Source organism: Microtus oregoni, unplaced genomic scaffold, assembly GCF_018167655.1.
Source record: "Microtus oregoni isolate MIOR12 unplaced genomic scaffold, Mior012 000012F_ref0000307, whole genome shotgun sequence".
NCBI classification, from domain to species: domain Eukaryota; kingdom Metazoa; phylum Chordata; class Mammalia; order Rodentia; family Cricetidae; genus Microtus; species Microtus oregoni.
The window spans coordinates 22,323,513-22,348,567 of NW_024543071.1; the positions used below are offsets into that span (position 1 = coordinate 22,323,513).

General features: G+C 41.5%; 1 protein-coding gene across 1 annotated transcript in view; it reads right to left on the reverse strand.

Annotated features, from left to right (window-relative positions):
* Plce1 (phospholipase C epsilon 1) overlaps nt 1–25,055 on the reverse strand; it is a 142,496-nt gene that overhangs the window by 22,286 nt on the left and 95,155 nt on the right. Inside the window, exons 16-23 of the mRNA XM_041661310.1 lie at nt 20,326–20,433; nt 18,539–18,655; nt 17,249–17,407; nt 12,081–12,210; nt 9,264–9,305; nt 8,098–8,219; nt 7,178–7,295; nt 81–212 (exon numbers count right to left, since the gene is read on the reverse strand). Of these exons, the coding sequence (XP_041517244.1) occupies nt 81–212; nt 7,178–7,295; nt 8,098–8,219; nt 9,264–9,305; nt 12,081–12,210; nt 17,249–17,407; nt 18,539–18,655; nt 20,326–20,433 (928 nt within the window). The remainder of the gene's footprint in view (nt 1–80; nt 213–7,177; nt 7,296–8,097; nt 8,220–9,263; nt 9,306–12,080; nt 12,211–17,248; nt 17,408–18,538; nt 18,656–20,325; nt 20,434–25,055) is intronic.

The window sequence follows — 25,055 nt, forward strand, 5'->3', positions numbered from 1 at the left end:
CAAGGGAAGTTAGACAGCAAAGTATCTGAGTCACCCAGCATGCAAGACCAAGCGAAGACACCGAGAGAAGGTGAGTTTACTTTTTCCACATGTTCTGGTAAATGATGCTGTCTCCCCTGGGCTCATTCTGCCAGGATTGTTGCCAAAAATGGACTTCCTGCTTTTTCTTTCTTTCCCTCTGCTAGAGCCAGATGAATTTAGAGTTGACAGGCCTGTTCTCATAAAAAGAAAACAAATAAGCCAAAAGCCACAGGCAAGAGAGCCCCACATTTTCCATCCTCATTAATGTTTATATTGAAGTCCTACTAGTCCCCTGTTCCACAGCACAGAAGACCCATTACACTTCAACATGGCTGATAACAGTATTGTAGGCAATTAGAGCAAAGTTTATTTAATCTCTAGACAGATGCAACCAACATTGTGTGGTTATTAAAGAATAATCCCTAAATTACAGCACACATACAACCACACACACACACACACACACACACACACACACACGCCTAATAAACTGCGTGCCTGAAAGAGTTTTAAAATTACACATACAGAAAATGCTACAGTTAAAATTTAATTCCTAGAGGCTAACAACTTAACTTGGGGAGATGAAAGAATGAGTATGAGCCAGGGAGTAATACTGTCGACATTATGAGCCTTCTGTATCCTTTGTTGAGGCCTTGTGGGCTTTCCCCCATTCATATTAGCATGCTTATTGCTGCTGTCTTTGATCAGTTCATGCTGATGAGACTTTATGGGTGTAGCTTCTGACATTCCTAGGAAACACAGTTTCATAGCAAACTCTCGGGTCCTCTGGCTTAGTATCTTTCTGCCCCTCTTCTGTAGCTTTTTAAAAATTAATTTATTATTTTATGTGCATTGGTGTTTTGCCATGGGTGTTGGGTCCCCTGGAACTGGAATTATTCAGCTGTGAGCTGCCATGTGGTTGCTGGGAATTGAATTTAGGTCCTTTGGAAGAGCAGTCAGTGATCTTAACCACTGAGCCATCTCTCCAGCTCCAGCCCCAGCTCCTCTTCCACAATGATTCCTAAGCCTTAGGTGCAGGAATTGTTTTATAGCTATATCCTTTGGGACTGGGCTCCACAATTCTGCCTTCTGATTGGTTGTGGTTTTCTGTAATGGCCAATTAAGGAATGCTGAAAGAGGGAAAAATATTCATTCCCAGGGAAGAGCACACCAACTGGTTGTCTGATACTAAATGGTCATCCCCAAAACATATAGAAAAGTAACATTATAAGACTGAGCAGGTTGTACTACATTTAGGAATATACATGTATGCATGCATACACATACATATGCACACACACATACACACACACACACACACACACACACACACCAACAATTAATGAAAAAAACAGGCCATAAGTTTGGAAGAGAGAAAGGAGGGCAAAGCAGGATGGTTTGGAGGGAGAAAAGCAAAGGAGAAAATGATGTAATTATAGTCTCAAAAAATGAAAGAAATAATTTTAAAAATCCTTCTGAAGCCGGGCGATGGTGGCGCACGCCTTTAATCCCAGCACTCGGGAGGCAGAGGTAGGCGGATCTCTGTGAGTTCGAGACCAGCCTGGTCTACAGAGCTAGTTCCAGGACAGGCTCCAAAGCCACAGAGAAACCCTGTCTCGAAAAACCAAAAAAAAAAAAAAAAAAAAAAAAAAAAAAAAAAAAAAAATCCTTCTGGCATAATCTTTGACCAAATCTTCTGTTTTTCTGTATCTTAAAAAAAAAATGGGTGGGATTATAGGAATTTACTCCCAGGGCAGGTCTGAGGGTTCCGTGGGAAAGATAATATGATGATGATGTTTCATATCTTTTCTTTCTCATTTCTGGTCCAATCACTCCCTGGACCGTTTATGTCAGGCATGGTGCCCGGCGCACAGCAGGAACTTAGTATATATTTGCTAAAGGAGAAAAATGAGTGCACACCACAGACCCAGCTCTAGCATAAGAAGAATAACTTACAGGCTCCAAGGAAGCCAGCTGACACAGAATCACCCCTATTGCTCATGGCTACACGGTTGGAGAGTGACTCTTTATGCTGCACAGTTTGGAGGGCTTCTTCAGAAAATGGTGACCCTTCAAAGAACACCAGCAGACGATCAGATCCAATGCTGTTGGGGTGGCCAAGAACCAGGGACCAGATAGCCCAGAGACAAAGGGTAAACAAAAGTCTATCGGCTAAAAAAAAAAGAAGCAATGAAATGATCCCTAATGATATTCTGCAATATTCAGCCATCGTCAGAGGAGCCTGAGGGGATGGAGGGCACAGGAAGAACAAGGCTCTTTAAATCAGCTGAGCAAAGGTCATAGGAACTAACAGACGGAAGCGGCAAGCAGAGGGCTTGTCAGGTCTGCAACAGGCCCTCTGCCTATACGCTCTGGTTTTCAGTTTAGTGTTTTTTAAGGGACTCTTGAGTGTGTGAACAAGTGGGACTCTGATTCTTATACCTTCTTGGGCTCTTTTCCTTCTGTTGGTTTTATGAGCCAACTTTGATGTGACAGCTCTTGCTTTATCTTATTGTATTTTATTGTCGTTCTGTTGCTATCTCCTAGAAGCCTGTTCTTTTCTAATGAGAGACAGAAAGGGAGTGGGTCTGGAATTTGGGGGATGGGAATCTGGGAGGAATGGAGGGAGGAAAACTGTAACCAGGATATACTGATGAGAAAATAATCTATTTTCAATAAAACCAGGGGGAGGGGAGGAGTACAGACAATGGATTCAAAAAACTAAGGCACAGAGAGGATATTGGTGTTGGCCAAAACCACAGATAAGAGCCATGATAAACCTTGCCTAATAATTTTCTCTGCACATACACACACACAAACACACAACTTGGTAAGTACTGGGGATATTTGCCATCAGAAATAATTAGAGACTAGGCAGGGACACAAACACATGCCAATAACTACATGCAGAGGCCTGCAAAAGAAGGCACCAAGATGGGCTGAAGACTCTCAGATTCTTCATAGAGACTCTTGGTCCTGGAATTTGGGAATTCGTAAAGGGGATTAGAGAGGATTGGCCGAACTGAGAGCATTCTTATTTATTCTTTATGATACTGGTTGGTTCAGGGCCTTGCGAATGCTGGCAAGAAGTCAACCACTGAGCTGCATCCTCAGTTTGAGTATATTCTGTCTAAGCAAAAGGCCAGGGAATGATAAAGCCACAGAGTATGTCTGATGAGAGTTGGGTATACAGGAGGGCTTGCTGGGAACTATCCAAAAATTGGGAAGGTGAGTAACGTGAGAAAATACCATGCCTCCCTCTGCCCTTTTCCTATTAGAAGGAGGAGGAAAAGGCATGTAGATGTGATGTAAGGATTAAATGTAACTGAGAAATAAATCCTATGCAGATATAAAACACGAAGCCTCAATTATTTCCTTGATCCCAAGAAAGACCACATCTCTGGGAATTGAGACACCCAAGCTCTGCTTCTTGCTGGGCCAATGAATAAGTTCACAACTGCGCAAAAGTTATTTTACCCTATTTTTTGTTGTTGTTTTGTTTTTTGAGACACGGTTTCTCTGTGCAACAGTTGTGGCTGTTTTGGAACTTGCTTTGTAGACCAGGCCGGCCTGGAACTCACAGACATCCATTTGTGTCTGTCTCCTGCATGCTGGGATTAAAGGTGTGCACCACCACTGCCTTGGTAGGTCACCAAGGTTTGGGTCACCCTGCACTCAGTAGGTTTTGTGGGGTGTGTGTGTCTGTCCGTCTGAATTTTTAGCACAGGGGATTGAATCTTGAGTCTTTACAAACACCAGAAAAGTTTACTGGGCTAATAATCCCACTTTAAAAAAAAGTTTGAGAAAGGGTCATTTTAAGTTGCCTTGGATGGTCTTGAAATCATTCTGTAGATAAGCTTCCAATTCATAATCCTGCCTCAGCCTCAGAAGCAGGTGGACTACAGTCTGTGCTCCTGGGACCAGATTAGAAAATGCTGAAAAGTGAGATTCACTGAAACTGATAAGGTAACATTAACTCATCAAACACAAAACCAGCAAGGTAACAAAAACATTTTATAATTTTCTCCTGTACATCGGAAAAATTTATAATAACAGTTACTTTTTAGAAGTTATTGTATCAGTGACTTGAAGGACATAGTTTTAGTTAGTCTGAGAAAGGAGATTAAAATTATAGACAAGGGAGAGAAACTTCAGTTGCTAACAAACAGCACATACAGTCTGTGTGCTGTGTCAGGTCGGAGGAATGGCTCACTGGCGAGGAGCACCTGCTGCTCTTGCAGAGGACCTGAGTTCAGTACCCAGTACCCATATAGGGTGGTCCACAATAGCTTGTGATGCCAGCTCTGAGGATCTGAGACCCTCTTCTCATCTCTTGGGGCATGTGTGAAGCATTAACATTCAAGTGCACACACACCACACACACACACACACACACACACACACACACACAGCCCAAAATAATAAAAATAAAATCTTAAGAAGATAATAGGTGCTTTGTAAATGTTTTAAAAACAATATGCCAGAAACAATAGCCTGGCGTGGTGGTGCATTCCTTTAATCCCAGCACTCGGGAGGCAGAGGCAGGTGGATCTCTGTGAGTTCAAGGCCAGCCTGGTCTACTTAGAGAATAGTCAAAGCTATATAAAAAACACACAAACAAACAGACAGACAAAAAACAACTACAAGCTCATCCTGTACTTCAAGTCAGGAGTTGGCCAAATGACCCCCTAACACTATCACAGTTCTCTACCTGTTATAACTTTATCTTTCCCACTGAATTGAAATATCTATGGGAATTTGTGCTCCTGGTTTCCTCAATACTTGAGAAAAGACAAAGCCAGTTGAATTGTTTCTGTATTTCTAGTGTTACCTGTATTTATAAAGAATGAAACATGAAGCAATAGTGATTTTTTTGAGACAGGGGCTCACTCTATATAGTTCAGGCTGGCCTGGATTTACTACATTAGACCACACTGACTTCAAACTGTGGCAATTCCCTTGGCTCTGCCACCTGAGTGCTAGGATTACAGGCTTGTGTTGGATTCTTGAACAATATGGCTTTCATACATGATCTGATGCTGACAGGTTAACTTTCTTCCTCTGTAATGAAATCATCTTTACTGGAATTAAGTATGACCATAGCATACTTAATCATATGATATAAACTATGCCCTGTGGAACTAAAACGTTTAAAAAAAAATTAGGTGCATGTACGTGTGCCTACTTGTGGGTATGTGCAACATGTGAATGTCTGGAACTCAAAGAGGCCAGAAGAAGGCACTGGATCTCCTGAACTGGAATAAGAGGTGGTTGTGAGCCATCTAATGTGAGTTGTGGGACCCAAACCTGTAAGACGAGCAAGTGCTCTTATCGCTGAGCCATCTCTCCAAACACATAAAGCTAAATTTAAATGTTACCTTCTTGTATGTTTTGAAATATTTGCTGCATATTCATTTATATCTACTTCAACAGGATTTACTAGCCAATGAGCAGTAGTAACTGCCAAAAGTTTTATAGTTTCTAGAAGAAAACTTAAAATTAAGAAAATTCTATGATCTTTTTCTTATGGTGTATAAGATGGGCACTATTATCTTAAGATCTACATCTCCAGTATTGTATAAGACAGCAGCTGACTATCTCTGGCCCCTTTGCCATGTGCAATGTGAGAAGTGATGCTTGCCAGGACCTGATTTCAGCACATCTTGAAAACATGAGGGTTGGCATTTTGACTCCTCTGTCCAGGCCAACTTTATATGAGCCATATCCCGACATTCAGACAACCCTCCGATCCTAGCACTTTTCTCTTCTCAGAATCTTGGGCACCAGAGTTTTTTTTTTTATTTGTTTTGTATGAGATTATTATTTGCTGACTTCTACCTTTTTACTTAAACTTAATTTTTCCCCTCTTGGTCTCCATTTGTGGGACACAAGATTGGGTTGATAACACACTGATAATACACTCTGATGAGAAAGGCAGAGTAGATGTTGTTTAGGGAAGGACTTTGGAGACAGGCTTTAGATTTATAGACCTATCATTACTAAATGATGAGTACACCTTTTCTCTTTCTTTCTTTCTTAGACAGGGTTTCTCAGTGTAACAGCCCTATCTGTCCTGGAACTCACTCTGTTAACCAGTCTGACCTTGAACTCACAGAGATGGGCCTACCTTTGCCTCCAGAGTGCTGGGATTAAAGGTGTGCACCACCACTGCCCAGCTGAATACATTTTGGAAGCAGTTCATCACATTGAGTTCTTTGTGTGTCTAGAAATGGCCAAGTGGGAAAACTTCCTCCTTTCCCACAACTTCTTTCAGTTGGTTTGGGCAGAACCTCAACTCCACAGTTTAGGTGTGGGACTACAAAGCCCAGGCTAGCCTTGAACTTGTGGCGATCCTCCCAGTACCAGACATTCAGACTGCAGCCCTTCAGTCACAGGAGTTGGTTAAGGTTTGGGAAAATAACTCAGTGGGAAACAGTAACACTTCTGCTGGGGATTCTGAAGAAATCTCAGACTGAACTTGAGTCTGGAAGTCTCTGGTGCTAGTTTGCTTTTGCTGCCCTTCCCAAACACAGTGACTGGCAAGGGAATGATGGAGGGACGGCGTCTGCCCTGAACGGAACTGGACTGGAGACCTGAGTATCTGAGCGCTACATTTTTTTTTTTTAAGTACATCAGCTGCAAAATTTCTTTCTTTGCTAAAGTGTGAAGTTTTCAAATAAGACTCTTTGCAAGTATGCTCTGAAATCTTGGCGAAATTACTTGTTTCTGAGAATTTGTTTTATTCAGAAATGTGTGAGAGGAAGCTGGGATGCTGGCTCGCCAGTGAACACTTCCTGTTCTTGTACAAGATCTGAGTTCAGTTCCCAACATCTGTATGGTGGCTCACAGATGTCCATAACTCCAGTTCCAAAGGGTCCAATGCCCTTTTCTGGTGTCTGAAGGTACCGGGCACACACAAGATGCATACATACCCACACAGACAAAACACCCCTTGAGTATAAGATAAACAAATAATTTGAAAAATACAAGTGGAAATCCACTAACCTTGGGGAATTATTATGAAAAGTCAGAGATCATCTATGGGAATTATTTATTTCAGTCACACAGTTCAGTATTCATAATGCCCCATTAGACAAGCAGTGCACTTTTAACCTTTAGTACTTTAAATGTTAGAGACGATATTGACTACTCTTACCGGGAAATTTTACTGCCTGGCAGTAGATGATGAGGTCAGAGAGCTCCGGTGCAATCTGCCTGCTTTCCTTTTTGTTCTGAGGGAGGTAAAACTCCTCTCCCAGTTCCATGTCATACACCTTTCAAGGGAAAATGACACCATTTAACCAGAAGGTAGAGTTCCCTTCTTCCGGATCCCCAAAGCACTTTCTCTGTAGTCTGCCATGTTGCTAACCTGCTTCCTGGTACTCAGTATTTCTTCACATTCATACGCCAGCACCTTTCTGAGAGAAAGGAGTGTGTCTACTTCATCTCCTATGTCTTCAGGAAGAAGCCATTATCTTATATATACATAGTCTATGAACATTTCTTAAATTAATAAAAGATTGATGATTTACAGGTCTTGGCCCAGTTTTCTGACACCGCGGCTGTCTGAAAGGATTTTTTTCAGTGTCTATAGGCGATGAGGCACCTGAGGACGAGGCCTGGGTGCCTCATGTTATCTTGCTAACTCTTCATAATCTGCTTCCTTTTATTTTCTTGGTGTAAATGACTTAAGAACCTTCCACAATTTCTTGAATAACCAAGTTGTCCTCTTAGCCTGAATGCCCTGCTGGGCAAAACTTCATTCTTAAACAGCGTCTTTCATGACAGTCTGCCCTTGATCTGACCGACAATACAATGGGATCACTCTGCTTTTTACTTCTCTCCAAACATGATTTCCAGGTCTGTCTCTACCACTAAGTCATCCATCCCCTGCCCACTCTAGTGCCTGCCACACATATACCTCCAGTAGGCACTGACCGAGGGAGATAGTGACAAGTGGCAGGCAGGTGTCTCACAACATCACGACACGGTGTTTGGCATGTGAGGAGTGGAGTCCCAGAAGAAAGGGACAGACTACCACGGTTCAAGAACCCATGAAGAAGAGCCGTCTCCTACCTTTCCCTTACTGCAAGAAGAGTTATCCGCTTTCTTTATCCTCTTGGGGATTTCTTCATTGTACTCAAACTGAAGCTTGTCAGCACACGCTTTGTTTTCAGGTTTGTCTTCCAGAATATTGTCTAGAAGTGAGTTATTAGGCCTCAGTGAAAAAGAACTGAATGTGTCCTTCAGGGCTCTGTGAGAGGGTGTCCAGCCACCTGCATGTACTTCCAAGACTGAGGGGCTGGCTATGTGCTACTAAAACGATAGCTTGAAGCACAATCTTGAAACTTGGGTTATATATTTAGCTTCCGTTTTATAGGCTCATTCACCGGTAGTTTTGGTACCATTCAGACATCATCTGAGTGAAAAGGCTCATCTTGCACAGCTGGTTGTATCCTGTGTCAAGAACCTGAGGGCATTTGTAGGTCTCAGGAGGAGCTAGAGGCTGAATCATTTCTAGGTGGCACATTCATGATCCAGCCTTCCTCCGAAATGAAGCTATTTGCTTCTTGAAATGTCAAAGCCAATATTCATGGGAGAAGACTTATGTTATGCATGATACAAAGCTTCCCCAAATTAAATTAATTGGAAAGTAAAGTTTTCATGATTGTTGCTTTTAAGTTATAATCTTAAGAATGCAAATATTTTTCAAATTTATTTATTTTTAGTGCATTAGTGTTTTGCCTGCATGTATACCTGTATGAGGATGTCGGATTCCATAGAATTAAGCTACAGACAGCTCTGCGCTACCATGTGGGTGGAATTGAACCTGGGTCCTTTGGAAGATCAGCCAATGTTCTTAACCACTGAGCCATCTCTCCAGCCCCAAGAATGCAAATATGTCTAAGCATAGTAGATAAGCTTAGATTTTTGCCATATTTCACATCTCTATTTAGAACAAGTGTAAAAGTCTGAAAAGTATATTATGATTGTACTCTTTTAAAGTGAAAAATAGGAGAGCTAGTATCTCATTCTAGATTTACCCTCTTTTTGGACCACAAATGCTTAGAGCAAAATATCCTTATAGCAAATTAGGGCCATGCAGCTTACCAAGAGAGCAACAATTTCACTGCATTGCTATGCACAGAAGTGCCACAGCTTCATGCTAACCAGACTCAAGACAGTAGGGACATAATGCAGACATCCATGCAGTTAAAATACCAGGTTCAAACGGTGTTTACCTTCCTGACTGTTAGGAACAGGGGAAGCAGTAAGGAGATCTGCTACAGAATCAGAAAGAGAACACAGGTAAGGAGAATTAAGACAGAGCCAGATAAATCGAATGAAGGTGTGGAGCAAAGCATTGGTTACAGCAGCTTAGATCACAAGACAAGTGAAATGGAAGTGTCTCGGAGACCTAATATTTTGACTGTCGCAGATACAAGGACTAACAATAAAAGAAATGCAGCCAGTCCTGGTCCTTGGGTAGTGAATGCAAAAGGACCAGGACTTCAAGGTCATCTTTGACTGCATAGAACATTCAAGGACACATTGGGCTGTGTGAGACAATGTCTCAAAAAAAAAAAAAGAGCAAACATTGTTAATGCTAATCATACCATAAGCTGCCCACTCGTGTTACTAGTTAGTGAGGACTATAACATTCCGATTCGTCTTTAATTAAACTCAGAGAGATGACAGAGGCACTGCAACCACCATCAAAAGCAGGTTTGCTAAGGCATTTAACAGTTGCCTATGTGAGCTGTCATGGGACAAACTTCACAAGGCCTATTTGGAAACCAGCTAGCCAGAGGGATCTTTGAATAGCAACGACAGTTGACTTTAGCTGTTATAGGTCCCAGATGTTTGTGTTGGAAGTGTTTGTGTGTGTGTCCGGTGGGGGGGGGTTGGAGAGGAGGACATCACCAAACATTGGATAGAACTTTTTCATGACATATTAGAGAGACTTATGGCTCATAGTGATGAGAAATAAGTGTCTAAAGTCTCACACACCATGGGAGTAGAGCCTGGCGGGCTTTCGCTTTCAACAAGTCCTCTACCCCAGCTTAAACAATGCATACAACTAATTCAAAAATTCAGTGGGGAGCAGAGTTAAATTTTACTCCTCTGCACAAAACTAAACCGGAAAGATCTTTCTCTCCTAGATTCATTTTGCTATTTGCAAACAAGCAAACAAATAAATACTGAGAATGATAATTTAAAATGCCTGCATTTCTGTTCTCAAAAGTACAAAAAAACCCAAGAGTAATTAGTGATTGAGAAGAATTTATATTCTGGAGGGCCAACTTATTACAGGAACAAATAACACCTGAATTGATTTCCTCTCTCTCTCTCTCTCTCTCTCTCTCTCTCTCTCTCTCTCCCTCCCTCCCTCCCTCCCTTCCTCCTCCTCCCTCCCTTCCTTCTTTCCTCCCTCCCTCTCTTTCTTCTTTCCTCCCTCCCTCTGTCCCTCCCTCCCTCCCTCCCTCCCTCCCTCCCTCCCTCCCTTTCTTAGTCTGTGTTTCTCTGTATAGCACTGGCTGTCCTGGAACTCACATTGTAGACCAGGGAAGCCTCGAACTCAGAAATCTGCCTGCCTCTGCCTCCCAAGTGCAGGGATTAAAAGCAGCAGATTGGCTAATTTCTTAAGTATAATTGTTCATTTAATCTCTGAATCAATTTGTTTTGCTATGGGGCATGCATGGGTCAGTATAAAACGTTTTGCATTCTCATGACTTTTTAGGACTAGGACGTTAATAGATTGTCTTGACTCCATTCAAATTTTATCTTTTTTATTACCTCATGGCATTTCACACCAAATAAGTACGCCTTTAACTGATGGCATGAACCAATCAGCTATTGTGAAGGCTAAATTTAAATGGATATTGCTCAGTATCGTATTTAGACTGTCACCAGTAATGGAAGCCCTGAACTGAACATAACTGGAAATAAACATGAGATGAGAAGCTGACATGTGGGGTGGCTTAGTGGTCTTTACATCAGTGGCTACTAGTGTGGGGTTACTACACATTCAGCAAATAGTCTACTTTAAGCAGCAAGTCTGTGCCAGGGATTACAGGGCCTTTGTTACATGAGACAAATGCTCACCACTGAGCCAAACCCTCGGTCCAATATATAAAGCGATGTAGGAGATGAAGTCAGGAGAATCAAAGTTCCAGCCCAGCTAGTACTAAACAAAAGAGATGTTGTCTCCTTAAAAAAAAAAAGTTTGGCATTTTCTCATATGAATACAGTTGCCCCTCAGGGGTCAGCAAAGTGAAAGCCCACTATCAGGATGTTGCAGGAGAAAAACTTTGTCATCTCCAGCTAATAACACTAGTCACACGCAACTCTGACTTAAGAAGAATGCTTCACTAGTAACCTTTAGTTAACATGATTTATTTGACTTTTAAAAATTGTGTCGTTAGCCATTGCTCACGCTTTTCTCTTTGGTGGGGCCGGAAGGAAATGTCTGGTTGGTTTAGTAATCTGAGAACAGAGAGACAGGAGAATGAAACTCCTCTGCTTGGTGCCAGACTGTCAGAGAGACAGCAAACGAGGAAGAGAACATAGAGCAGCGAAGCTGTCCCCTGCGGAAGTCGCAGGAGAGAGAGGGGATTTAGGCACAGTCTGAAACGCCTGCGCCAAGAACTTCTACCACTTCATAAACGCAAAGGCTGAAAATGTGTGCACGTGCGCATGTGTGCATGTGTGTATGTGTGTGTGTGCGCATGCATGCATGTGTGTGTGCATGTGCGTGTGTGTGCACGTTTGCTATAATTGCATCTCTTCCTCTACACGCCCATTTTAGGAATGACACCACCACACCCCCTCTTCCCAATGCTTCCTGTGCTGTCCCTGTCTTCCTGGGGTGTGGCTGTGATACTTAACAGAGCCCTCATCTTCCTTAGTCCTCACTAAGTGACTGGATTCCCAGACTCCCAGACATTATTAAAATAATCTCTATTGCTTATCTGTGGAGCTACAGATTTATTTTGAGGGAAAAAGAAAAATCACCTAAGCATTTCCCTGCTCACAGAAGTCAGCTCTGTTTCTCTTACCATCGGAAAGGGATTCATAATCATAATCGTATTCATCCTCTTCATCTTCCTCTTCCTCATTACTGGCAGGTGGGGGGTTGGTGTTCCCACCAGTGAAAGCCTGTGCTTGCATGGATGCTAACTGATGAGCCTGTAAGACAGTAATAATTAAAGACCGCAATGTAACCTACTGAGCTTCCTAAACCTTTAAAACCCTCACCTGGTGCTAACGAGGGTGATAAAAGTGGATTGTCCCTTTGGGTTTGCTTGAGAGAGGAAGAACGTATCTGGATGCAATAGAAATGGTGCCCTCACTGGAGGCTTTCACTCCTCATTTGGGCCCACAGATAATGAAAACCACCATAGCATCTTGGATTTCATTTTGTGTCGGTTTCTTTACTTGGTGTTATCTGCTTCTCAGGCACACAGGCATGACAAATCACTCAAGCAGTGTCTACCTAACCTGTCTTAGCTCCCATCAAGACTAAGGAACAGAGGTAAGGCACTGTCCTTAACCTTTCCTCTTAAGTCACCTTGGATTCTCAGAACAGTAGAAGCTCTTTGAATAGACCTCCCCTTCCCCCATGAGAGCAGGTATCCACGATGGAAGGCTGCTCCCTGAATCAGCAGTATTTTCCCAAGGATCTCGTTGTCCCTCAAGGAATAAGCCCTTCTTAGGACCACCCGACAGGTCTAGAGCTGAGACAACAATGAGCTGACCACACCGTTACCAGGACTGGTTAACAGTGCAGACCTCTTGCCTTCCATTTGAAGTGGAAGTTCCTGCCAGTGCCCTCAAGACGGACTTGGGGTCCCTGAGTTTCTCTATCTGTTCTTTCTCCTAGGGGAACCACACTAAGTGGATCTCTTCTCATCATACCATTATGTGAGCTTCTAATTGACACATTGAGAGCCGGTGGTTGAGCTCAGCTTGTTGCGGCTGCCATAGCCTAGGCTTTGACCCTAAAACCTATGGATACAGCTTTTTAGGCAAATGTCAACATCCTTGAAGAACTTGGGAGCTATTACAAAGAATCACAAGGAATGTGTGTGTGGTGTCCAGATTCCTAGGCTCTTTGAAAAGTCCTGCAAGATAAAACTCTGATGCTTGGAAAACTAGCATCAGTCCCAAGGGACTGAGTGAAACAGCCTGTCAACTTTAGAGCAGGAAGTCTCAGCTAAGAAACCATTTTTTTTCTGTCTTAAAATAATATTGAAAGTCCTCTGACCTAGAGAACAATGCTAGAATCCCTGCGGACAAGCAGACCAAAAGAACAGTTGCTAGTTTAGAAAACACTTTTTCAACAGACGTTATCTGAACTATAAATCAAAATAACAAAACAGGCGTAGAAATGTTAGGAAACCTGGGGTTAGATAAATGGCTCAGCGGTTAGAGTGCGTACGTAAAAGTTCAGTTCCAAGGCTGGGGAGGTAGCTCAGCACTTAAGAGTACTCGTTCTTGCAAAAGATCTAGTTTTGATTCCCAGCACCTATGTGGTAGCTCACAATCACGCATAACTTCAGTTCCAGGGGATCTGATGCACCAGGCATGCTCACAGTGAATAAACATACATGTAAGAGAACACTCATTCACATAAAATAATATAAAATCATTTTAAAAAATAGTAAGTTCAACTCCATGCTTCTGACTGCCACAGGTACCTAGGCCTGCAGTCATGTGCACAAGTTCTTTCAATCTCTCTCTCCTCTCTCTCTCTTTCTCTCTCTCTCTCTCTCTCTCTCTCTCTCTCACACACACACACACACACATGCATACACACATATATAAAGATAATAAAAATAAATCATTACAACAAAAATTTTAGGAAATGTGTCAAAACATGTAATAATGGGTCAAGTGATAATTTTTGAATAGGATGAACATAAATAAATCTTGGAGGTATTATCAACATCTGTAAGACAAAAACTCTGTCATTTCTCCTGGTAAAAAAGACACGCATCAGGTACTGCCTAAACTACTGGGTTTCTCCCTATATTTATAATCAGAGGAACTGCTAAATTCCAGTTAGAGATGATTGAAAATAAAGATAGAAGCTATGAAGATGGCTCAGCGGTTAAAATTCACTTGCACACAAACCTGACAGCCTGAACTGGATCCCTGGAACCCATGACGGAGAGAGAAAACTAACTCCTAAAGGTTGTTCTTTGACCTCCACATGTGAACTCTCTCTCTTTCACTAACAAATGAATTAAAAGACAGTAAAGACGCAGTTTGTTTTCATTTCTATTCTTGGACTCTATGCTGGCTAGCTTTTTGTTAATTTGACGTAAGCTAGAGTCATTAGGGAAGAAGGAGCTTCGGTTGAGAAAATGTCCCCCTCAGACTGGTCTCCAGACAACCTGTAGAGACTGTGACCGAGCCCATGGGACATGTTCTTGATTGAGGACTGATGTGGAAGGGCCCAGTTCACTGTGGATGGTGCCATCCCTGGCTGGTAGTCCTGGGCGTTAGAAAAAATCAGATCGTGCAAGTCGTGAGGAGCAAGCCAGTTAACGGCACCCCTCCATGGCCTTTGCATCGGCATCTGACTCCAGGTTCCTGCCTTGAGTCCCTGCTCTGACGATGGACGATGCACTGTGACCTGAGAGCTGTATGCTACATTAAACCCCTTTCTCCAAAAATTGCTTTTGGTCGTGGTGTTTTACCAAAGCAATAGAAACCTAATTAAGACAGACTCCCTTACTTGTAGCTATGGACATTACCAAAGTTATCATATCTTTTTTCATGATAGGGTTTCTTTGTGCAGCCCTGGTTGTCCTAGAACTCGACCTGTATACCAGGCTGGCCCCACACTCAGAAATCTGCTTGCCTCTACCCCCCCCCTCCCCAAATGCTGGGATTAAAGGTGTGTGCCACCTTACCACTAATTTTACTTTTTGAACATTTAAGAAAAATTAGAAATTACATTTATTGATTGATTGGTTGATTGTACATTGTCTGTGTGTGAATTCATGCTACAGTATGTATGGAGTTCAAAGAACCCCTCCAGGGAGTTGGTTCTCTCCTTCCACCATATGGGTTCAGGGAAGTAGACTCAGGTTGTCCTGATTGATTGCATATTCCTTTACATGCTTGGGCACCTTATCCTCTCATATTCCCTAGTTTTCAAAAAAGAAATGTGGTTGTATTATCCTTATAATAAAAATGTACAAATAGGGAAGATACAGTGGAAGCTGTGTCTACATCTAGATAAAATATTCTACAGTGCCGGCCTAGATTATTAAATGCTCACTGGCTAGGCTTAGATTTCTCAAAGTGGGTTTAGGGAGGTTTGTGGGTGTTAATGGCCAGCATGGAAAAACTGAGAGCTTAGCCACAAAATGCAAGGCAAGCCTGGGAACAGCAGCTTAGCCAAACACAACTCAGAACCAGGGCTCCACAACCTTCTTTAAACATGCTAAAGGCGTCTTGATCGCCAGTGCATCGTTTTGCATTTTACCCTGTCCCTTCCCCCTTCCTCCCTCCCTCCTTCACTGGGACAGTATGCAGCATTCTCTAAGATTTCCTTTTATACACATACCATCTGTGATGATCTAGGTCACACTGCACTTAGTCATCATTCTATATGAACTGCTGCTTCTAACCTACTCCTATGCTCCTTTCTCCTTTTCTCCCCATTTTTTTTTAAATAAAGTAAAATGTAAAACAAACAAAAATTGAGAAGAAGGAAGAGGAAAGGAAATTATCTTCTGGAACAGTGTTCTGGAAGCAACAGCATCTCCTGCTGGGAGGCCGGTCTCGGGCATTTAAGGCAGGCCAGTTACATGCTTGGGCACCTTATCCTCTCATATTCCCTAGTTTTCAAAAAAGAAATGTGGTTGTATTATCTTTATAATAAAAATGTACAAATAGGGGAGATACAGTGGAAGCTGTGTCTACATCTACATATACACATGCTAACATCTTAGTTAAAAAGTTTCACTACAAAGCCCATGTGCAGTTCTCACAGCTTTCGGGACTGAAGTAAAAGTCAGCCTCCTGGAGAAGCCTTAGAGTGAAATGGTCATAGAGAAGGTTTGAAGCTTTCAGGCCTTGGGGAGCTTCATCTCCAAAACAGTTTTCTGGCTTGCACAGTGGTTCTCAACCCTCCTAATGCTGTGACCCTTTAAAGCCATTCTTCACGTCGTGGTGACCTCGATCATAAAATTATTTTTGTTGCTCCTTCATAACTGCAATTTTACTACTGTGATGAATTGTAATACATATATACATACATATATATATAAACAAACGTTTGCCAAAGGGGTCGACCCACAGGTTGAGAACCACTGGGCTAGTACGACATCTTTCTTTTTAAAAGAGACAGGGTCTCGTTGTGTTTCTCAGGTTAATCCCTAGTTCTTGGGCTGAAGCAACCATTCTGTTCCAGCCTTCTTAGTAGTTAGAATTACATGGACACACCACGGGTGCTCAATGGAGTTAATATTTTCAATTCTTTTTTTTTTTTTATTTATTTATTTATTATGTATACAATATTCTTTCTACGTGGATGCCTGCAGGCCAGAAGAGGGCACCAGACCTCATTACAGATGGTTGTGAGCCACCATGTGGTTGCTGGGAATTGAACTCAGGACCTTTGGAAGAGCAGGCAATGCTCTTAACCGCTGAGCCATCTCTCCAGCCCCCTTCAATTCTTTTATAATAATTTGATTAGGGCTGTTCAATTGCACAGGGGCATACACGCTGTCCTCAGTCCTATCTGTCATCTTCCCAGGGCCTTCTTACACTGGTCTTCCCGCCTGGCTCCTGAAGGTGACTGGCGGCACAACCCTTGCTGGCCTTCAGGATATAGGAATTATATCCTATAAATGTTTTAACTTGTGATAAGATTTTTAACGTTCTTAGGAATGTATAGGTAGGCTTGGGAGCACACACCTTCAGTTCAATATCCAAGAGGCTGAGGCAGGAGTCACACCAACCCGCTTAGAATGAATTAAACAACGGAGGTACATTTCACGTGGGTACAATTTACAAAATAAAACTTGAGGTTAGTGGGAGGAGAGAATCTATTGGTGTATGAATCAGAACTCCCCAAATCAAGTGTATCAGTTAAAGGATCTCAAGGTTCATAGCTATGCAGCAGATCATTTGAAAAGTTTAAACGACATTAATTTCCTTGTCCCAAACCCATGGCATATTCCTAACTTGCTTAACCAGGGAGGATTACCTTTTGTTTTAGGATGTCAACTGGCGTCTGATGGGCCTTTAGCTTCTTGTTTTTAAGAAGCACTTTCCTCCTAAGTTGGTCAGGTGAGGGAAGCATTGGGTCATCTGAGAAATCCGTCTCGAATAGGAATTTAGCCACCAGCTTTTCTCCAAACACACTCTACAAAGCACAAAGGGAAACACACCATCAACGCCGTCTGCCGCTACTTGATAAATACATTTACATCCCCTAAATGTACTGGATAGCTCATTTTAGTTGAGCTGTTTGAGAAACCCCAGGAAAAGGAACTAAGAAGAGGTTGTTTATTCTCCTGGCAGTTTCCTGCCGGAAGGAAGGGGGATGTGTTCAGGGCAAGGGGGAAGGCCTAGGTCAGACTGTAGAGGGAGCCAGCTGTGATGACTTAGGAAAATGTTGCAGAGTCTAATGCATTAAAGAAGAAAGCAAGCAGAAGTTTGATGAGTGGCTGTGGTTTTGCAAAATATGGTTTAGTTCTAAGTGAAGAGAAGAGACAAGAGGCAACAGGGAGGATCTGTTCCAACAATGAATGAAAAATAGATACCATTTTCACAGGGACTTATGAGCACTGGTCTCCAAAGAAGATTGTCTCTCTTAAGGAGATCGTGGGTGGAAGGTAGACACAGGGTGATCACTCAAGATAAGGATAGAAAATATGGCGATTTTTATTTCTAGCTATTTTTAAACAAGCAAAAACAAAAATTTCCAAGTGCAGGCTAAGGCAATATGAAAAGCCAAGGTTTTGCTGGTATTCACATTGGAGGATGTTTCTGTTAGTGCTCCTTTTGTGAGAGGTCCATTTCTACAAGTGGTTCTCCCACTGGAGAAGGGGTTGTCTTGTGGAATATCTGCTCCTTAACTGTCTGCATTACGTTTCCCTTGTATAAAGAAGCTTACTATTAACACAGAAAGTGTTCTGAACCGTCTAACTTGCTCACTTGGATCACTATAATACAGTGTGGGTCACAAGAATATGTGACTTTCCTGGAAACAGTTTCAGTTTTTCCACATACAATTGCCAGGTGACCATTTGTATTATAGGCGTACTGGAGAGATGCTCTATCCTTACCTCCTGAGGCTTTCTGGAAAGGGTCAGGAAACCAGAAAAAAGGACCATTCTAGAAAAAAGCCTAAGCTCTCTGAGCAGTGCCAATTTTTTTTAGGTCTTTACAGAATATGCCTCATGGCTAAAGTCCAACTGTGTTGTGGTCCACATCTGTCCTATATAGATACCACCACCAACTGAAAGACAATGGTGTCTTGGAGGAAGCTCACCTTGAAGATTTCTGCCATCTTTCGTTGTTGAGGCAGTGAGCAGTGGTTCTCAATGGATATGATAATTGGGAGGTCAGAGGTGATGAAGGCACTGCGATCGATGGCTTCCACCACTTCCTGTAAGAGCCAGACAGCTCCTTAGAGTCAGGTGTCTGTTCAGGGTAGTCAGAAATCTGGTACTGAGCCATAGAAAGTGTCTAATTGTCGCACTCTGTAGGTTCTGGACAAAAGCAGTTTTTATCTTTTCAAAAGTATAGGTACCTCTCTAGATCTGTGGGAGAATAATTCCAGTACCTCTGCAGATACTAAAATCTATATGAAACTCAGATCTCATATAAAAATGGCATAATATTTACATATAATCTTTATAAATATATCTTCCTATGTACTTCAAATAATCCCTATATATGTAGACTCCCCAGTATAATGTGAACATATTATTTCCAAATGATGACAAGAAAAAATGCCTACAAATTCACTACAGACATAATTTTACCCCACTTTTGGATATATATATATATATATATATATATCAAACATATACATACATATAGTTGTATGGTTGAGTCCATAGATTGAGAACCCATAGCTAAATTTACAAACACTAAACGAAAGACTAGGATGTTTTGTATAAGAACATCAAATATTGAGCCTTGTTTCTATACTACAAGGAACAGCTGTTACTGTGCTGAACTGAAAAAAAGACCTAGTACATATCAAGAAAGAATACCTTAAGACATTGTTTTTGTTATAGCATACAATATAATAAAGCCCGAGACACACTGAAACAGTTAAAACTCTATATGTAGCAATATGGCATACACCATAACTTTTAATGATAAACATAAACCTTCACCAAAATACAGTGCAAGAGCTTTATGAATGACAAATAGAAAATGAGTTGAAAAAATACATTTTAGCTACTACCCCATATAATGGTAATATTCCTTCCCAACCTTGCTCTAGCTCAGAGAAAAATGATGTTAGGTAGCTTAAGACCCTCTGAGGGAGGAGCAACTGCATAGCTAAACTAATAAGCTATGTAGAATATAAAATAATCCAATAAGGCCAATTGTCCAAGATAATCCATCTTCCCAGGTGGAACTGGTTCTTGTTACTTTCTAATGGTGATTACTTAATCATCTCCTGATATCAGGACATCTTCATGATAATTTCCTTTGTCAGCCAAGATAGCAGAATAACTGGCCTTTAATTTCTCTAGGAAGAGAACCGTCTCTGTCTTTATTTATCATTATATCATGTGAAAATAAATAGCAACAATATGTACCAACATGAGGTAACAGTTATAAAAACTATAGTTACATAGGGATTTCATAATAGTTTTTTTTTGTTTTGTTTGGTTTGGTTTTTGTTTTTTTGAGACAGGGTTTCTCTGTATAACAATTCCCGCTGTCCTGGACCTAGTAAGAGACATTGTTTTTGTTATAGCATACAATATAATAAAGCCCAAGACACATTGAAACAGTTAATACTGTATTTGTAACAATATGACACACACCATATCTTTTAATATGTGTAGATTCGGCTGGCCATGAAGAGATCCACCTGTCTCTGCTTCCTGAGTGCTGGGATTAAAGGTGTGTTCCACCACCACCCGGCTAGGAGTTCTTGATCAAATCCCAGAAAGAACAGACCTGTTCACACCCCCCACAGTATCGCAAACACTCTGAAGGCCTTTCAGAGCTATCACAAGAACTTAAGGTGTAATTTGTAGAGTGATTTACTTAATGAAGATAATGTCCCTGAGATCTGATGGGAAGCGTTACCTTGAAGGGGATCTTGGTCGTCAGTGTATGTCCATGATAAATAATGGGCATGCCGTCATCTCCATCCCAGCAGTCCAGCTCTATGCTCCTGCATCCTTGCAAGAGGACCTGTGTGACCAATGAAGGAATCCACCCAGATGATGAGCACCAGGAGATAAAGCTTCAAACTGAACCAAGCATACATCACATCAGTCAGCATTTGCACTTATGAATAAAGAAGATGGATATTAAGTAAAAAACAGATAATTGGCATTTTTTGGTCAAAGATCATAATTAATACAGACTCAGGGATGGAGAGAACCAATCAATGTGGGAAAAGTGTTTACCAGAAATGGAGACTGTTGGAAGGTAAAGGGGATGTAAGAACATGTCATCTCTCTCTTTTTTCTTTTTAAAAGTATCTTTCGTTCTTTGAAATGAAATATCTTAAAATTAAAGGCTCCATGTTCTTCCACATGCAATCCCCCAGACTTGTCCCTAATGCTGCAACTGAACACCAGCTGCACTCTTTTTTCTCTACTGCCCGCATCTCCTGTGGAGGTCACAGACCATCCCCTTCTAACCTCCATCCCCTCACTCTCCCACAACTCCAGTAGTAAGCCACAGGCCATGGGTGGACTTTCTCCTCTCTCTCTGTTCCACCAGATTTAATCTCCCAGTCTCCTCCCTAGCACTGCAACAGAACGCCAGCTGCAGCTTTCCCTTATCCCTGCCCACCTCTCCTATGGATCCCGTAAACCATCTCCTCCTAACCTTCCTTCCCCAACTTGTTGCTTTGTCCCAGACCCCAACTCCAGCAGGCACCTCCTGCTAACCCAAGGGCTGCTCTTCCCATGGCAAAAAGTAGACTTCAGGCAAAGCCACACCTCTCCTACAGCTCCTGAAATCCAATCACCTCAATCTCATCCCCAACTCTGTTGCTGGAAACCTGTTGCAGTCTCCCTTTCCTCTGTGTCCCTGTCCCCAAGGGATCAGAAGACCTTCTCCCTCCAGCCTTCCTTCCCCAACTCATCTGAGTTACCCCGCCTCCCACACCAGCAGGCATTCCCTGTGAGCACACCTGCTGAACAGGCCAGGAAAATAGGCAATCACAGGCTTTAAAAATCCAGAGGAGAAATAGAAACCAAGGAACAAAACATTCACTGAATAAAGACAAACTCAGAAATCAGCACCTAGACCCATCAGCAGCCCACACCCAGATTCTTAGACACCAGCATAAAAACACAATCAATTACAGGTGGGGTAATGTGTCTCCACTATGGCCTAGCTATCCTGCCACAGCAGGCTCTGAATATTCCAATATTCAGAAGCCGAGGCACAAGAAAGAGATAAACCTTAAAATCAATTTAATGAAGATTATAGAGGTCCTTAAGGAGGAAATTAATGAATTCCTTAAAGAAAGCCAGGAAAACACAAAAACAGTGTAAAAAAAAAATAAGTAAAACTGTTTAAGACCTGAAATTAGAAATAGAGTTTAAAAAAAAAAAAAAAAACCTCAAACTGAGGGAGTTCAGGAAATGAAAAATTTAGGATTTCGAACATGAAGTACAGAGGAAAGTTTCACCAAGATGACAGCTCAGTGCTTAACATCTATGCCCCAAACACAAGGCACCCAAGCTTGTAAAATAAACACTACTACAGCTCAAATCACACAGTGACTTTCAAGCACTGACAATGGAGATTTCATACCCACTGTAACCAATGGACAGGTCATCCAGACAAAAGCTAAACAGAGAAATACTGGAGTAAACAGATATTATAAACCAAACAAACCTAACAAATATTTACAGATTATTCCACCCAAAACAAAAGAAGTACTTTCTTCTCAATACCTCATGGAACTTTGTCTAAACTGACCACATGTTTGAACACAAAGCAAGTCTCAACAGACACAGGAAAACTGAAATAACTTCCTGTATCGTATCAGACTACCATAGATTAACATTGGACATCAAAAACAGAAGCAACAGAAAGTTAACAGACTCATGGATATTGAACAACTCTCTACTGAATGAAAATGGATCAAGACAGAAATAAAGAAATTAAAGACTTTCTAGAATTTAATGAAAATGAATACCCAAACTTATGAGACACACAAAAGCAGCACTAAGAGGAAAGTTCATAGCACTAAGTACCTACATAAAGAAATTGGAGAGATTTCACACTAGCGACTTAAGAGCACACCTGAAAGCTCTAGAACAAAAAGAAGCAAGCTCACCCAAGAGGAGTAAACTGCAGGAAACACTTAAACTCGGGGCTGAAATCAATAAAATAGAAACAAGGAGAATAGTACAAAGATACAATGAAACAAAGAGTTTGTTCATTGAGAAAATCAAGATAGAAAAACCCATATTCAAACTAACCAGAAGATGGAGAGAGAATATTCAGATTAAAAAAAAAAATCAGAAATGAAAAGGAGGACATAACAACAGACACCAAGGAAACCTGGAGAATCCTAAGGACATATTTTTAAAAACCTGTACTCCATCAAATTGGAAAATCTAAAATACATGAATAATTTTCTTGATAGTAACCAAAGTTTGATCAAGATCAGATAAACAATTTAAGTGGACCTGTAACCCCTACTGAAATAGAAGTAATCATTAAAAGTCTCCCCCACCCCAGAAAAAGCCAGGGCCAGATAGTTTTAGCACAGAATTCTACCAGACTTTCCAAGAATAGTTAACAACACGAACACCAACCTTCCTCAAAATAGTCCACAAAATAGAAACAGAAGGGACATTGCCCATTTCATCTCATGAGACCACAGTCACCCTGATACCCAAACCACATGAAAGCTCAACAAAGAAAAATAATTATAGACCATAGAGAATTTCCCTCATGAACACAGATGCAAAAATGCTCAATAATGTACTTGCAAACTGAACCCAAGAATGAATCAAAAAGATCAACCATCATGAGTAAGTAGGCTTTATCCCCGAGATACACAGATGTTTTAATATATGAAAATCAGTAAATGCAATCTACCATATAAACAAATGAAAGAAAAATCCACATGATCATCTCATTATATACAGTAAATGTCATTGACAAAATTCAACACCTCTTTGTGATAAAAGTCCTGGAGAGGTTAGGGATACAAGGGACAGTTTACAGCAAGCCCATAGCCAAGATCAAGTAAAACAGAGCAATTCAAAGCAGTTTCACTAAAATCATGAACAAAACAAGGTTTTCCAGTCTCTCCATATCTATTCAGTATAGTACTTGAAGTTCTAGCTGGAGCATAAGACAAATGAAGAAGATCAAGGAGACACAAATTGCAAAGGAAGAAATCAAAGTATTGCTATTTGCAGATGATATGATAGCATATGTAAGTGACCCCCCCAAATTCCACTATATACATGGATATAGATATAACTATGAATATGTGCATGTGTATGTACATATAAAATATAGAGAGCATTTTAGATATGAAGATATACACACATATATTAGCCACAGAACAATGGATTTTAAACTTTACAATTTACATTTATTTATTAACTGATTTGTGTGTGTGTGTATGTGTGCGCGCGCACATATGAACGTCATGGCACATGTATGGAGGTCAGAGGACAACTTGCAGGAGTTTTTTCCTTCCACCACGTGGGTTCCAGGGTCTGAACTCTGTCATAAGGTTTGGTGGCAAGTGTCTTAACTCACTGAGCCAGCTCACTGGTTCCACAAACATTTTTTTAACTTTGGAGACCCTTGTGCAAATAAATGGCCAACATGTGAAGCACACAGAAGACTGGCCGGTACACTTGCCAGGGTGCAGCGCCTTCTAGCTGCGGCTTTTCTCATCTCAGTACAAAGCAGCTGAGCAGCCCTGACAGAGTCCTGTACACTAAGAGCACATTTCCATTTCATTATAAAGATTCCTTAGAATTCAGAGAGTAAAACACACATTCTGTGCTAAGCCAAACTTGGAGGAAAAACTGTGTCATAGTCTATAGCATGAACACTGGACTAATCTGGAGAACAAAGGAATCTCACTGCTGCTGGCTGGGGTTGTGCGAGTACAATGTAATTACAGTTTCTGAACTCGTATCCACAAGCACAGACCCACACACTTCCATCCCCTGGGCCTAACCTGGCTCTTTCCTGCTCTCTGGGAGGAGTGGAGAAAAGAGACGTTGGAGGAGGAAGCTGCGGGCAGTGTAACAGAGACAGGCACGTAAATGACCGAGAGCTGGCTGGTCAGGTCAAAGGATGTGCTTTTCCCACTCCGGGGAGCCCACTGGTTCCCAGAGCATTCCCATGAATTTCAGCCTGCAGGAAAGTGCCTCCAGTCTCTGCAGCTTTTTCTTTAGTTGGTTGCCATAGGGATGGGTTGATTGTCTAACAAATTGCAAAGCAAAACAAAACAAACAACATTTTGGGATTAACTCTGCAAGAAAGTTGCATTTCTACTATGCTTTCCCACCGCAATCTATGGATTTATTTAGCATTTAGTGAAATGATTGGATAGCTTTCCCATGGGAAAATTTAATTTTAGTAGGAGTGGATCTGACTAAGATCTAAAAGCTGTGAGTCTCAAACAAATGCTTTCTTTTTCCTTTGCCTACTATGAAGGGTAAGTCTGGACAGAGGGGAAAACAAACAAACACACACAAACAAACAAACACACACACAAACAAACAAACGGCAGGAAGCAGCAAAGAAAAGAGCCCCCGTGTGTATAGCCTGTTTCCCCACACGTGACAGCGGCTCGGATTTCACAGCACAGA